This window comes from Panthera pardus, unplaced genomic scaffold, assembly GCF_024362965.1.
Source record: "Panthera pardus isolate Hobbes unplaced genomic scaffold, ASM2436296v1 HiC_scaffold_20, whole genome shotgun sequence".
NCBI classification, from domain to species: Eukaryota; Metazoa; Chordata; class Mammalia; order Carnivora; family Felidae; genus Panthera; species Panthera pardus.
This window is the reverse complement of record NW_026526766.1, coordinates 18,724,839-18,738,787: the sequence shown is the minus strand read 5'-3', so window position 1 is coordinate 18,738,787 and position 13,949 is coordinate 18,724,839. Positions and strand designations below refer to the sequence as shown.

At 35.7% G+C, this 13,949-nt stretch overlaps 1 protein-coding gene across 1 annotated transcript in view; it reads right to left on the bottom strand.

The window, feature by feature from the left end:
• The window catches only part of VPS13A (vacuolar protein sorting 13 homolog A), a 252,942-nt gene that overhangs the window by 194,821 nt on the left and 44,172 nt on the right, over positions 1 to 13,949 (bottom strand). The window contains exons 14-17 of the mRNA XM_053907998.1: positions 12,502 to 12,564; positions 11,878 to 12,007; positions 10,723 to 10,817; positions 10,273 to 10,415 (exon numbers count right to left, since the gene is read on the bottom strand). Of these exons, the coding sequence (XP_053763973.1) occupies positions 10,273 to 10,415; positions 10,723 to 10,817; positions 11,878 to 12,007; positions 12,502 to 12,564 (431 nt within the window). The remainder of the gene's footprint in view (positions 1 to 10,272; positions 10,416 to 10,722; positions 10,818 to 11,877; positions 12,008 to 12,501; positions 12,565 to 13,949) is intronic.

Sequence of the window (13,949 nt, the reverse complement as noted above, 5' to 3'; positions counted from 1 at the left end):
GAGGATCCAACTCTTGATTTCAGCTCAGGACGTGACCTCACCACCATGATCTCATGGTGCTGAGAGCCTGCTGGGTGTGAAGGCTGCTTGGGATTGTATCTCCCCCTCTGCCCCTCTACCCAGTTCGCATGCACGTACGCACTCTCTCTCTCTAAAATAAAAATAAATAGGGGCAGCTGGGTGGCTCAGTTGGTTAATCCGACTCCGGCTCAGGTCATGATCTCTCAGTTTGTCAGTTCGAGCCCCATGTCAGGCTCTGTGCTGACAGCTCAGAGCCTGGAGCCTGCTTCAGGTCTGTGTCTCCCTCTCTTTCTGCCCCTTCCCTGCTCACGGACTGTCTCTCTCTGTCTCTCAATAATAAATATTTTTTAAAAAATTTTTAATAAAAATTAAAATTATTATGTTAAGGGGTCTAATGAATAAAGCAGACAGCATGCAAGAACAGATGAGCAATATAAGCAGAGAGATGGAAAGCCTAAGAACCTAAAATACATATGAAAGATCAGTAACACTGTAACAAGAATGTCTTTAAATGGGCTTACCAGGAGACTAGAAACAGCTGATGAAATTAATCCCTGAGCAACAGTAGAACCATAAAACACAGATATCAGAAAATAAAGACTAAAATAAAACAGTAACCAAGCACTATGCGACAACAAAAGATGTACCATATGCACAAGAATACCAGAAGGAAAAGAAAAAGGTACAGAATACATATTTTAAAAAGAATGATGATTTCTACAAATTAATGTCAAACATTAAACCGTGGATCCAGAAAGCTCAGAGAAAAGCAGAATAAATGCAAAAGAGAAAAAACTACCCCTACATGTTTTCACACTACAAAAAAAAATCAAATATAAAGAAAAGACCCTGAAGGAAACAAAAGAAAAAAAAATACCTTACATATAGAGGAGCAAAGGTAAGAATTACATCTGCTTTGTTAGAAACCATAGAAGCAAAAAAAGTATAGTGAAAATTTTAAAGTGTTAAGAGAAAAAAAAACACAAACTTAGAATTCTGTACCCTATAAAATCCTCCTTCAAAAGTGAAGAGAAAATAAAAACTTTCTAAGACAAACAGAAATTGAAGGAAATTGTTGCAACTAGACTTGCCTTTTGAGAAATATTTAGAAGCTATATAGGAAGAAAGAAAAAATATAAGTTAGAAACTCAGATCTACATAAAGAACTCAAGATTACAGAAGAAGGAAAAAGTAAAGGTAAAATAAAAACCTTTATTTTACTTATTTTATTGATCTAACAAATTAATGTGTTCCAAATCACAGTAATAAGTTGGTTATGTATGCTTACATGTATTTTATGTGTGTATATACGTATACTCTTATACATGCTCATGTACAAGTGAAATGAGTAATAGTAATGATACCAGGGACTAGAAGAAGGAATACGGGTATTTTTGTTCTTATAAAGTACTCACACTACCCATGAAATACTATAGTGTTATTTGAAAGCTGACTTGGATCATTATTAATCTATATAGAAAACTCTAGGGGCAACCACAAAAAAAAAAATTAGAAAAAAAGTTCTAACTTGATATGATAATAAAGGTGAGAAAACAAAATCATACAAGATACTCAATTAAACCACAAAGGCCAGAAAAGGCAAGAAAGACAAAAACAGGAACAAGGGCATCAAACAAAAAACAGAACTATGGTAGATGTTAATGTTACAACAATGAGAAGACAAGCCACAGACTATGAAAAAATATTCACAAAAGACACATCTAATAAGAGTTATCCAAAATATACAAAGAACTCTTAAAACTAAAAAAACCCCAAACAACACAGTTTATAAAGGGGGCCAAAGCCTTAACAGACACCTCACCGAAGACAACGTACAGATGGCAAATAAGCACATGAGAAGATGCTCCACATCAGGTACAGCAAGGAAATACAAATGGAAACAAAACAGATGCCAGGGCACCTCGGTGGCTTAGTTGGTTAAGCGTCTGATTCTTGATTTCAGGTCACTATCTCCCAGTCATGAGATAGAGCCCTGCATCACAGGGAGCCTGCTTAAGATTCTCTCTTCTCTCTGCCCCTCCCCCCGCTCATGCTCTGTCTCAAAAAACAAAAACAAAAACAAAAACAACCACAGATGCCACTACACACCAGTTAGAATGGCCAAAATCTGAAACACTGACAAAAACCAAATAAGGGCAAGGATGTAGGAATTCTCACACATTCTAGTGGGAATGCAAAACGGTACAGCCTGTGGAAAACCGTGTGGTGGCAATTTCTTATAAAACTAATTTCTTACAAAACTAAACATACTCTTACCATACAATCCATCAGTCACACTTCTTGGTATTTACTCAAACAAGTTGAAAACTTATATGAAAACCTGTACACAGATGTTTATAGCAACTTTATTTATAATTGCCAAAACTCTAAAGCAACCAAGATGGGTTTCAGTAGGCGAATGGACAAATAAACTGTTATAGCCTGACAACACCATGTTCTTAAGCACTTCAACAAATGTACCACTGAGCCAAGAAAAGGCATGATGGAACCTTAAGTGCATATTACAAAGTGAAAAGAAGTCAATCTGAGAAGGATACATAGTATATGATTCTAACTACACGCATGACATTCTGGAAAAGGCACAACTATGAACACAGTAAAAGATCAGAGGTTGAGGGATGGGGATGATGGATAGGCTGAACAGAGAATTTTTAGGGCAATGAAAATACTCTGTATGATCCCATAGTGATGGACACATCATTATATGTTTGTCCAAACCCATATAATGCACACTACCAAGAACGAGTGACAATATGAACTATGAACTTTGGGTAAGTATAATGGGCCACAAAGAAGAGAAAAATTGGGAGTAAAGCTTAATGAGTACGGGGTTTCACTTTGTGGGGATTCTGTGACCAGACAGAGGAAGTGATTTTTCAACATTATGAATATATTAAATCCCACTGAACTGTACTCTTTGGGGATGATTTTATGTCAACTTTACCTCAATAAGGAAAAGTTAATAAAACAAATTTACTGAACTAGTAAATGCATACATTACCAAAAAAAATTCCTGAAATCACTAACCTACCAGGTAAAGATACTTGAAAAAGTAACCTAAGCCTAAAACAAGCAGAATAAAGAAAATATAAAGGTGAGAGGATAAATTAATAAAATAGAGAATAGACAAATATAGGAAAACACAAAACCAAAGCTGTTTTTTTTTTTTAAAGGATCAACAAAATTTAGCTTAAGAAAGAAGAGCAAAGACTCGAAAAAAATTAGGAGTAAAAAAAAAAAAAAAAAGACATTATGAGGTTTCACAGAAAGAAAAGGGGATTATGGTAATACCGTAACCAACGACTTGCCAACAAATTAGATAGCTTAAATTAAGTGGACAAATTCCTAAAAAACTACCAAAACTGACTGGAAGAAAAAAAAAACAAACCCAGAATATCTAAATAGACCTAAGAACAAGATTAGATTAAGTTAATAATTAAAAACTTCCCACAAAGAAACGCTAAGGCCTCAGTGACATTACTGGTGAATTCTACCAGCAAACATTTAATGAAGAATCAATGTCAATTCTTTACAAACTATTCCAAGGATGAGGGAACATTTCCTAACTTATTATACAAGGACAGTATTGTCTTAATACAAAACAACAGACAAAGCAATCACAAGAAAACTACAGACTTATATTCTCTTATGAACAGACATAAAAATCCTCTCCAGCAAACGAAATCCAGCTGTATGTAGACAAAATTATACATATGCCCGAAAGAATACATGGTTATTTTATCCTCTGAAAATAATTTAAGGTAATAAACCATAAATCAAAAGAATAAAGAACAAAAACACCACGATCATCTCAATAGACACAGAAAATGCATTTGACACAATCTAACAACTTTCTGGGCCAAACAAAACAAAACTCAACAAACTAGTAATAGAAGGAAATTTCTCAAACTTGATGAAAGGCATCTATGAAAAATCCACACTTAACATCATATTTAAAAGAGTAAGCCATTCTTCATAAGATAAACAACTAGAAAAGGATTCCCTTTCTGACCACTTTTCAACATAGCACTGAAGGTTCAAACAAGGACAATTAAGAAAGAAATTAAAGAAAAGGTATCCACTTTGGAAATACAGATATAAAACTATCTGTATTTTCAGATGCAATGCTCTTGAATGCAGAAAATCCCAAGGTATTCACTAAAAACTTTTCAAATAAACAAGTTTATCAAGCTTGCAGGGTATATACAAGGTTGCAGATCGATAAACAAAAATCAATTGTATTTCTACACACTTGTAATAAAAAATCCAAAAGTGACATTAAGAACATGATGCCATCTGTAATAGCATTGATGGGGTTCAGGTCACGCAGCCCCCAAATATGGCACCTTGGCATAATGAATACTTCAAGTTGAAGGAGTTTGAGAAACAGCAGAAGCAGGAAGGTCACTCTGATATTCCCCTACCCTTACTTCCCTCAAACCCTCATATAACAGGTGCCCTCCCTATACCTAGAGCAAAGCAGCATCTTTCTCTCTAAAGACAGAGGTAAACTGAGAAGAATCCTAACAAATAGGGCTTGTTGAAGTTCCCCCAGTCAAGTATACTTACCTTACACTCCCTGACCTTTCAAGTCCTTCCCAATTGTCCACTCTTCATCAAAGCTAACGTAGTCTAGTCTAACTGGTTCTTTGCATCTTCATTTCCTTATGAAGACTCTCATGTCAATTTAAAACTTACACAAAATAAATCTGTATGCTTCTCTCTTGTTAGTCTTCATCAGATTTACTTTTCAGATACAGCAAGGCACCCAAAAAGGGTTGAGGAACACTCTTTCCTTCCATACAGCATCAAAAACAATAAAACACATGAGAATAAGCTGAATAAAAAAAGGTATAAAACTTGTAACTCTGAAAGGTATAAAACACTGTTGAAATTAATGAAGATCTAAATAAATGGAAAGACATCCCATGTTCACGGGCTATAAGACAATACTGTTTAAATGTCAGTACCTAAAACTGATCTACAGATTCAACACATTCATTAAATCTAACCTGAAATTTTTTGGCAGAAATGGACAAGAGCAGCTGAAAAGACACAAAGAAATTCAAGAAAATCAGAGGAGCAAGAAAAAGAAAAAGGAAACTGGGTATATTACTGGCAGCAGATTAATATAGATGAATGGGAATAGTGTCTAGAAATAAAATCTTACATTTATGGTAAACTCATTTTGATGAAGATACCAAGATCATTCAATGGGGAAATAAGTTTTCCCAATACATGATGATAGGACAAATGAGAGAAGAGAATGAAGTTGAACCCCAACCTCAAGCCATATACAAATGTTAACTCAAAATGCATCATAAACCGAAGAGATGAAGGTATAAAATTCTCACAAGAAAATAAAATAAAGGAATATATCTTTGTGTCCTTGAGTTATGCAAAGACTTCTTGAGTCTTTAATTCAACAAAAAATAAACTGGACTTCATCAAAACCCAAAATATCCAGCAAAGAATACCATCAAAAATATGAAAACAGTGAATGAGAGAAAAGAACTAAAAAACTTTCATTTCATATGAGATTTTTTCAGTAATACATATAGAACTCTTAAAACTCTCCCAACAAATAAGAGTCTGGGGCCAGATAGCTCTCCAGGGGAATTCTACCAAACATTTAAAGCTGTTCTTCCTTTGAAGCTGTTCTAAAAAATAGAAATGGAAGCAAAACTTCCACACTCATTCTACCAGGCCTTGATTTTAAAAGCAAAGATCCCACTAAAAAGGAGAACTACGGACCAATTCCCCTGATGAACATGGATGCAAAATTTCTCAACAAAATACTAGCAAACTGGATCCAGCAATATATTAAAATAATTCTTCATATTCCTGGGATGCAGAGCTGGTTCAATATCTGCAAATTAATCAATGTGATACATCACGTTAATAAAAGGAAGGATAAGAACCACATGATCCTATCAGTAGATGCAGAAAAAGCATTTGACAGAATACAGCATCCTTTCTTGATAAAAACCCTCAATAAAGTAGGGATAGGAGGATCATACCTCAAGACCATAAAGGTCACATACAAAAGACCATCTTCAATGGGGAAAAACGGAGAGCTTTCCCCCTAAGGTCAGGAACACAACAAGGATGTCTACCCACACCACTGTTATTCAACATAGTACTGCAAGTCCAGCAATCAGACAACATAAAAAAAACAAAAGGCATTCAAATCAGCAAGGAGGAAGTCCAACTTTGACTCTTTGCAGAAGACATGATACTCTATGTGGAAAACCCAAAAGATTCCACCAAAAACTGCTAGAATGGATACATGAATTCAGCAAAGTCACAGGACACAAAAATCAATGCACAGAAACAAGCTGCATTTCTATACACCAATAATGAAGCAGCAGAAAGAGAAATCAAGGAAATCAATCCCATTGACAATTGCACCAAAAACCATAAAATACCTAGGAATAAACCTAACCAAACAGGGGAAAAATCTATACACTGAAAACTGTAACAATTTTATGAAAGAAATTGAAGACAACACAAAAAATGGAAAAAAATTCCATGCCCATAGATTGGAAGAACATTGTTAAAATATCAATACTACCCAAAGCAATCTACATATTCCATGCAATCCCTATCAACATAACACCAGCATTCTTCACAGAACTAGAACAAACAAGCCTAAAATTTGTATGGAACCAGAAAAGACCCCCATTAGGCAAAGCAATCCTGAAAAACAAAACCAAAGCTGGAGGCATCACAATTCCGGACTTCAAGCTATATTACAAAGCAGTAGTCATCGAGACAGTACGGTACTGGCACGAAAACAGACACACAGATCATTGGAACAGAATAGAGAACCCAGAAATGGACCCACAGACATATGGCCAACTAATCTTGGACAAAGCAGGAAAGAATATCCGATAGAAAAAAAAGTCTCTTCAGCAAGTGGTGCTGGGAAAACCGAAGAGTGACATGCAGAGGAATGAACCTGGACCACTTTCTTACACCATACTCAAAGAAAAACATAAAGGAATATATAAAGGATGAAAGACCTAAATGGATGAAAGACCTCAACATAAGACAGAAAGCCCTCAAAATCCTAGAGGAGAAAATAGGCCACAATCTCTTTGACCTCAGCTGCGGCAACTTCTGACTGGACATGTCTCCAGAGGCAAAGGAAACAAAAGCAAAAATGAACTATTGGGACCTCATCAAAATAAAAAGCTTCTGCATGGAGAAGGAAACCATCAGCAAAACTAAAAGGCAACCAATGGAATGTGAGAAGCTACCTGCAAATGACCTATCAGATAAGGGGTTAGTATCCAAAATCTATAAAGAACTTATCAAACTCAACACCCAAAAAAACAATCCAGTGAAGAAATAATCCAAAAGACATGAATAGATACATTTCCAAAGACAACAGGATGGCTGACATATGAAAAAATGCTCAACACCACTCATCATCAGGGAAATACAGATCAAAACCACAATGAGATCCCACCTCACACCTGTCAGAATGGTTAAAAATTAACTCCGGCAACAACAGATGTTGGTAAGGATGTGGAGAAAGAGGACCCTTTTTGCACCGCTGGTGGGAATGCAAACTAGTGCAGCCACTCTGGAAAACAGTATGGAGGTTCCTCAAAAAATGAAAAACAGAACTAGCCCATGACGCAGCCATTGCACTGCTAGGTATTTTACCAAGGGATACAGGGGTGCTGATTCAAAGGGGCACGTGCACCCCAATGTTTATAACAGCATTATCAGCAATAGCCAAAGTATGAAAAGAGCCCAAATGTCTATCGGCTGATGACTAAATGAAGAAGATGTGGTATGTATACACACACACACACACACACACACACACACACACACACACACACACACAATGGAATAATTACTCAGCCATCGAAAAGAATGAACCCCTGCCATTTGCAACAACGTGGATGGAACTAGAGTGTATTATGCTAAGCGAAATAAGTCAGTCAGAGAAACATAACTATCGTATGACTTCACTCATATGTGGAATTTAAGAAACAAAACAGATGAACATAAAGGATGGGAAGCAAAAATAATATCAAAACAGAGGGAGACAAACCTTAAGAGACTCTTAAATACAAAGAACTGTGGGTTGCTGGCAGGGTGTTGGATGGGGGGACAGGGGGAAGGGCTGAAGGGGTGAGAGGCAGTAAGGAGGGTACTTGTTTTGAGGAGCACTAGGTGTCATATGTAAGTGATGAATCACTAACTTCTATTCCTGAAATTATTACTACACTCTATGTTAACTAACTTGGATTTAAGTTTTAAATAAATAATAAAAAATATTAAAATAGTTGCTAAGGGAAAAAAAAGAACTCTTAAAGCAGAATAATCAAAAGACAACCCAATTAATAATGGGCTATAACTTAATACACATTTCTCTAAAGAATATACAGAAACGGCTACCTGATCACACGAAAAGACGCTTAACATGATTAGCTATCAGGGAAATGCAAATCAAAACAACAGTGAGATACCAATTCACACCCGGTAGGATGGCTATAATCCAAAGGAAGGTAAGTGTTGGCAAGGATGTAGATCAATTAGAAACTTCAGTACACTACTGATAGGAACGTAAAATGTGCAACTTCTTTGGAAGACAGTCTGGCAATTCCTTAAAAATTTAGACACAGAGTTACCGTATGAGGAAACACTTCTGCTCCGAAGTATGCACCTAAGAAAATTTAAAACCTATTGTCCATATAAAATATTGCCAGTAAATATTCATAGCAACATTACTCATAATAACCAAAAAGTAGAAACAAGCCAAATATCCATCATTTGATGAATGGGCAAACAAAATGTAGTATATCCATATGATGGAATATTACTGGGCAATAGAAAAGGGAAAAAACAACACTAATTCATGCTATACAACAGATGAACCTTGAAAATACGTGAAATGAAAAAAAGAAAAGAAAAATATGCTAAGTGAAAGGAGCTGGACAGAAAAGGCCATATAATTTATGATTTCATTCATTTGAAATGCCTCCAACAGACAAATTCTTAGAAATTACTTTTTGCCCTACACTGGGGAAAAGGGAGAATGAGGAGTGGCTAATAGGTGTAGGATTTCTTTTTTTGTTTTGTTTTGTTTTAATTTTTTTTTTTTAACGTTTATTTTTTTGAGACAGAGAGAGAACGTGAACAGGGGAGGGTCAGAGAGAGGGAGACACAGAATCCGAAACAGGCTCCAGGCTCTGAGCTGTCAGCACACAGCCCGACACGGGGCTCGAACTCACGGACCGCGAGATCATGACCTGAGCCGACCGAAGTCGGCCGCCCAACTGACTGAGCCACCCAGGCGCCCCTCTTTTTTTGCCTTTTTTTATTTATTTATTTATTTATTTATTTATTTATTTATTTATTTATTTATTTATTTTTTTGGGACAGAGAGAGACAGAGCATGAACGGGGGAGGGGCAGAGAGAGAGGGAGACACAGAATCGGAAACAGGCTCCAGGCTCCGAGCCATCAGCCCAGAGCCTGACGCGGGGCTCGAACTCACAGACCACGAGATCATGACCTGGCTGAAGTCGGACGCTTAACCGACTGCGCCACCCAGGCGCCCCTTTTTTTGCTTTTAAATTTTTTTAATGTTTATTTATTTTTGAGAGACAGTATGAGCAGGAGAGGGGCGGGAAGACACAGAATCTGAACCAGGCTCCAGGCTCTGAGCTGTCAGCACAGAGCCCGACGCTGGGCTTGAACTCACGAACCATGAGAACATGACCTGAGCTGAATGAAGTCAGATGCTTAACCAACTGAGCCACCCAGGCACCCCTAGGATTTCTTTTCTTTAGAGTGTTAAAATGTACTGGAAATAAGATAATGGTAATTGTTGCACAACTCTGTAAATATACCAATGTGAATTTCATGTAAGATACTAATGAGTTGTACACTTTAAACGGATGAATTGCATGGTATGTTAATTTTATCTCTCAATAAAACTATTTTAAAAACAAAAGTAAAATAAAGACATATCCAGATGATAGCCAAATTGTTGATGCAGTTTTTGTATAGTGTGATTTGGACATTTTAGTATTATTCTTCAGTGTCCCTCTACTTTTCCTCAGCATAGAGTTTTCTATGAACATGTGTTATTTTAATAATTCCAAAATGTAAGTTCGTAAAAATACGTAAGGATACGTTAAACCACAGTAGTCTTTATAAAATACTGTTAGGTTGTGAATTTTTTTCTTGTAAGAAAAATACTTACTTAATTGCTTGTGCTCCTGGTCTTTGCACGATCAAAGTGCTAAATTCTTCCACTACAATATCTAACAGTTCAGGTGTTTCTCGTTTTTCTCTTAGAACAATAGACATACTTTTCAAGTGAACAAAAAACTTCATGGCTTCAAACTAGAGTGTATTCAGAGGAATAAAACGAGAAGAAAACATATATGTAAATACAACAAATACTCTCATTCCTATACTTTATTCTTTCCAATAACCAAAAAATACTTTAAAAACAACCCTTTATATATTAAATTATCACCACATTAACATTAAAAAGTAGAGGCAATTTTTATCCTTACCTTCGAAATTAAAATAAGGAATACTTACAGACCAAACATCAAAACAAGTCAGAAACCTACTTCTGAGATGATTAAAAACAGGCCTATCTATCATTAAACTCTAAGGTATATAAGGCAATAAAACATCTTACTGTTTTAGGCAAGGTTGGATCAACTGCTGTTTCACTGTAGCCAATTGCTTCATAGAGTAAAACTTTTTCTTCAGGTGTCAACATTTCTTCAAGAACTACAAATCATAAAGAAGTGTTTTTCATTCTTAACTGGTAACATAAAACTAACCCATAATTTAGCTGCCTTTAACAAATGAAATGCAAATTTAACTCCTTTTATACTTTTAAGAAATTATAAAAAAACTTCGTTAATTAAAAATTTAATGTTTATTTACTTTTGAGACAGCAAGAGACAGAGTGCAAGTAGGAGAGGGGCAGAGAGAGAGGGAGACACAGAATCCGAAGCAGGCTCCAGGCTCTGAACTGTCAACACAAAGCCTGACATGGGGCTCGAATTCACAAACTGTGAGATCATGACCCGAGCCGAAGTTGGATGCTGAACTGACTGAGCCACTCAGGCGCCCCTTTTTTAATTTTAAAAAAAGAAATCATAACCCCTGAATGTCAGGATGGCATTGGCAATTTTAAAAGGATTAGTCTCCAAAAATATAAATTGCTAAATATGTAAATTTAGCAATATAAATTTCTAAGTATTTGTATTAAGCTCAAAAAATGGCTAACAGTATTACACACTTAATGGCATTGTGCTAAGCAACACACTTAGCATACAAAGTAGGTAGTATTAATACCATAATCTTCCCATTTTACAGATGACAAAATTGAGATTCAAAGAGTTTAAGTAATCAGCCTAGGATACACTGCTAGTAAGTGATAGATCCAGGATATAAACTTAAGCCCCTAAATCTCCAAAGCTATGATCTTAAATATTTGGTAAGGAAACAAAAACCTTTCCAAAAACAATTTCAACAGAAATGTACAATGGCTTATACCATTTGCAAATTTTCACTTATTACTATCTATATGCATTTACTAAATCCTCTGAGCATAAAGTTCTTCTGTAAACTTTAAGGTAAAAAATTTATTTTTTGACATATATATTTGCAATGTTATAAGAGTTTTATTGAGAGTAAGAATAAGTTACATATGATATGTACGCATATTTTGCTGATTTCAATTAAAAAATTTTCTGCAGAACTTTATTTTCACACCTGATGATTAGCTACACTAAATTAATCTGATGATTAACTGCACTACTATAAAATGAAATGGACCTACTTCCAGGCTTAACATCTGGCTGTTCTTTACTTCTTGGTTCTGACCAAGTCCACAGCCAGCTAAACCATCCTTTATTGTCCTCCGAATCTTTTGCTCCTTCTCTGTAAATCCTGTATCCAGCTTTCTTTACCTAAAATAAATTTTCAAATAAATGACAAATTATCCTTATTTAGCAATCTAAATAAATAGAAATATGACACAAAACTTAACTATTCCAGTGAATAAATATAAACAACATATAAACTGACGACAAAACACAGTAACTGCAACATCAGCCAAACCTGAGAATGTAGGACTACCAGAGGACTACCAGAGGACGATCAGCCCTACTGTCTTACACGTCACGGTGATCACACGACTCCCCCCAACATTGGATTTTCACCCTCATATGAACTGAGTGTTTGATAAGCCAAATTATTCAGAAAGAAGTTTTTCCCCATAGGACCTAATTTAAATGGATGGGGCAAAACATTAAATCAAGTTTTCTTATACCACAAGAGGCAAATTTGAACCCCTTCCAGGAAACAGCATATTATAGCACAACACTAATAATATGACTACATCTGTCAAATCTACACGGAATCTAGATTTACTTTTACTAATTGAAACATAATCTGGAATTACCTCAACTTCTGCCTGTTGTCTTGATATAGTTATATTAAATACATCCAAGATCTTTTCCAACTCCTAAAAATATAAACAAAAGTGTGTTTGAAATAACTTTATATACCTATATAAAGATTATAAAAATTATAAAATTGCATATATAATCAAATTGCTGCACTAAAGCAAAAATGTAATAGGAAGCAGAAAATAGATCATCTATCAACATAATATTCCTGTTAAATTCTGAGACGCAGTGCTTATATATGGGTCAGCCTGGAAACTGTACTGATGGAATAACCTTAACAAAGAAACCATACATGTCATGCACACGGGTGTCACAACCTTGCATGATTCACAGACACATACTAAGAGGTATCATACAGGTACTGCTTAAAATGATTTTGGGGTTTTACTACAACAAGGGTAAACACATTAGTGTCACTTTCAACTAAAAATTATAAATCCTTCATATTATATGCACAGTTGGTGCCATCTGTAATATAAAGCAAGTTGATCTGTATACATTTAAAACTTATTTTGAAATCCTACATTTTCCAAAGTTTTTCTGGCTACTGAAATAAACTGAGATAAGCTAAATATTTCATCCTATCAATACATTATTTCCATGATTGCTTTTAAGAATTTCCTGCTAAAATCTTTTTATCCTCCCTAGGAGAAGCAAACATGACCTACTATTATCTAGAAAACAGCTTGACTCAGGATTCTACTATTCCAGCAGACTTGTAGGATTCAGGTTAAGATCCAAAATAACAAGTAAGGAAATCTGTATCCATCCCAAAAGGCCTCTAAACCCAAGCATTCCTAATTAGTCTAAGTCTGCAGAAAGTCTCCCACCTCGAAATAAAAATAAAGCTCAGTCTTCAGGGAGCTCCTAATTGGAATCTGGCCTAGATTCAGAATGGTTAATTTCAAGAAGGTACCTTCCCTCAGTCTCCCTGAACTGAACTTTATCCCACAAAACAAGCCCATCTAGAATATACTATAATGCTAAAAGACTAGTATTTAGGGAGTTCTCAAGACAGATAATGAAGCATAAAGTTGCTGGTTAAGACTAGAAATTCCACAAAACTAAGACAAAGAAGGCTCTCTGTATGGGTAAAAAGTTCAGGAAAGTCCATACAAGAGATGGTACTTAAGTAGACCTTTAAGAATGAGTAAAAGTGGGGGGGGGGGGGGGGGAGAGAGAGAGAGAGAGAGGGAGAGGGAGAGAGAGAGAGAGAGAGAGAGAGAGAGATGAGGAAAGGCAGATGGACTTGGCTACAAACGTAAGCGTGGTATGTATAAAAGTCAAGAAATTTATTTAATTAACACCGTCAGATGTAACAGAGAAATGGAACGGTGACAGATAATGTAAGGCTTTGAAATAGAGACACGGAGAAGATTGGAATCAATGCAGCAAATGCTTTTTAGGCTTTTGAGGTTAAAAACGTCATAGTGTGAGGCTT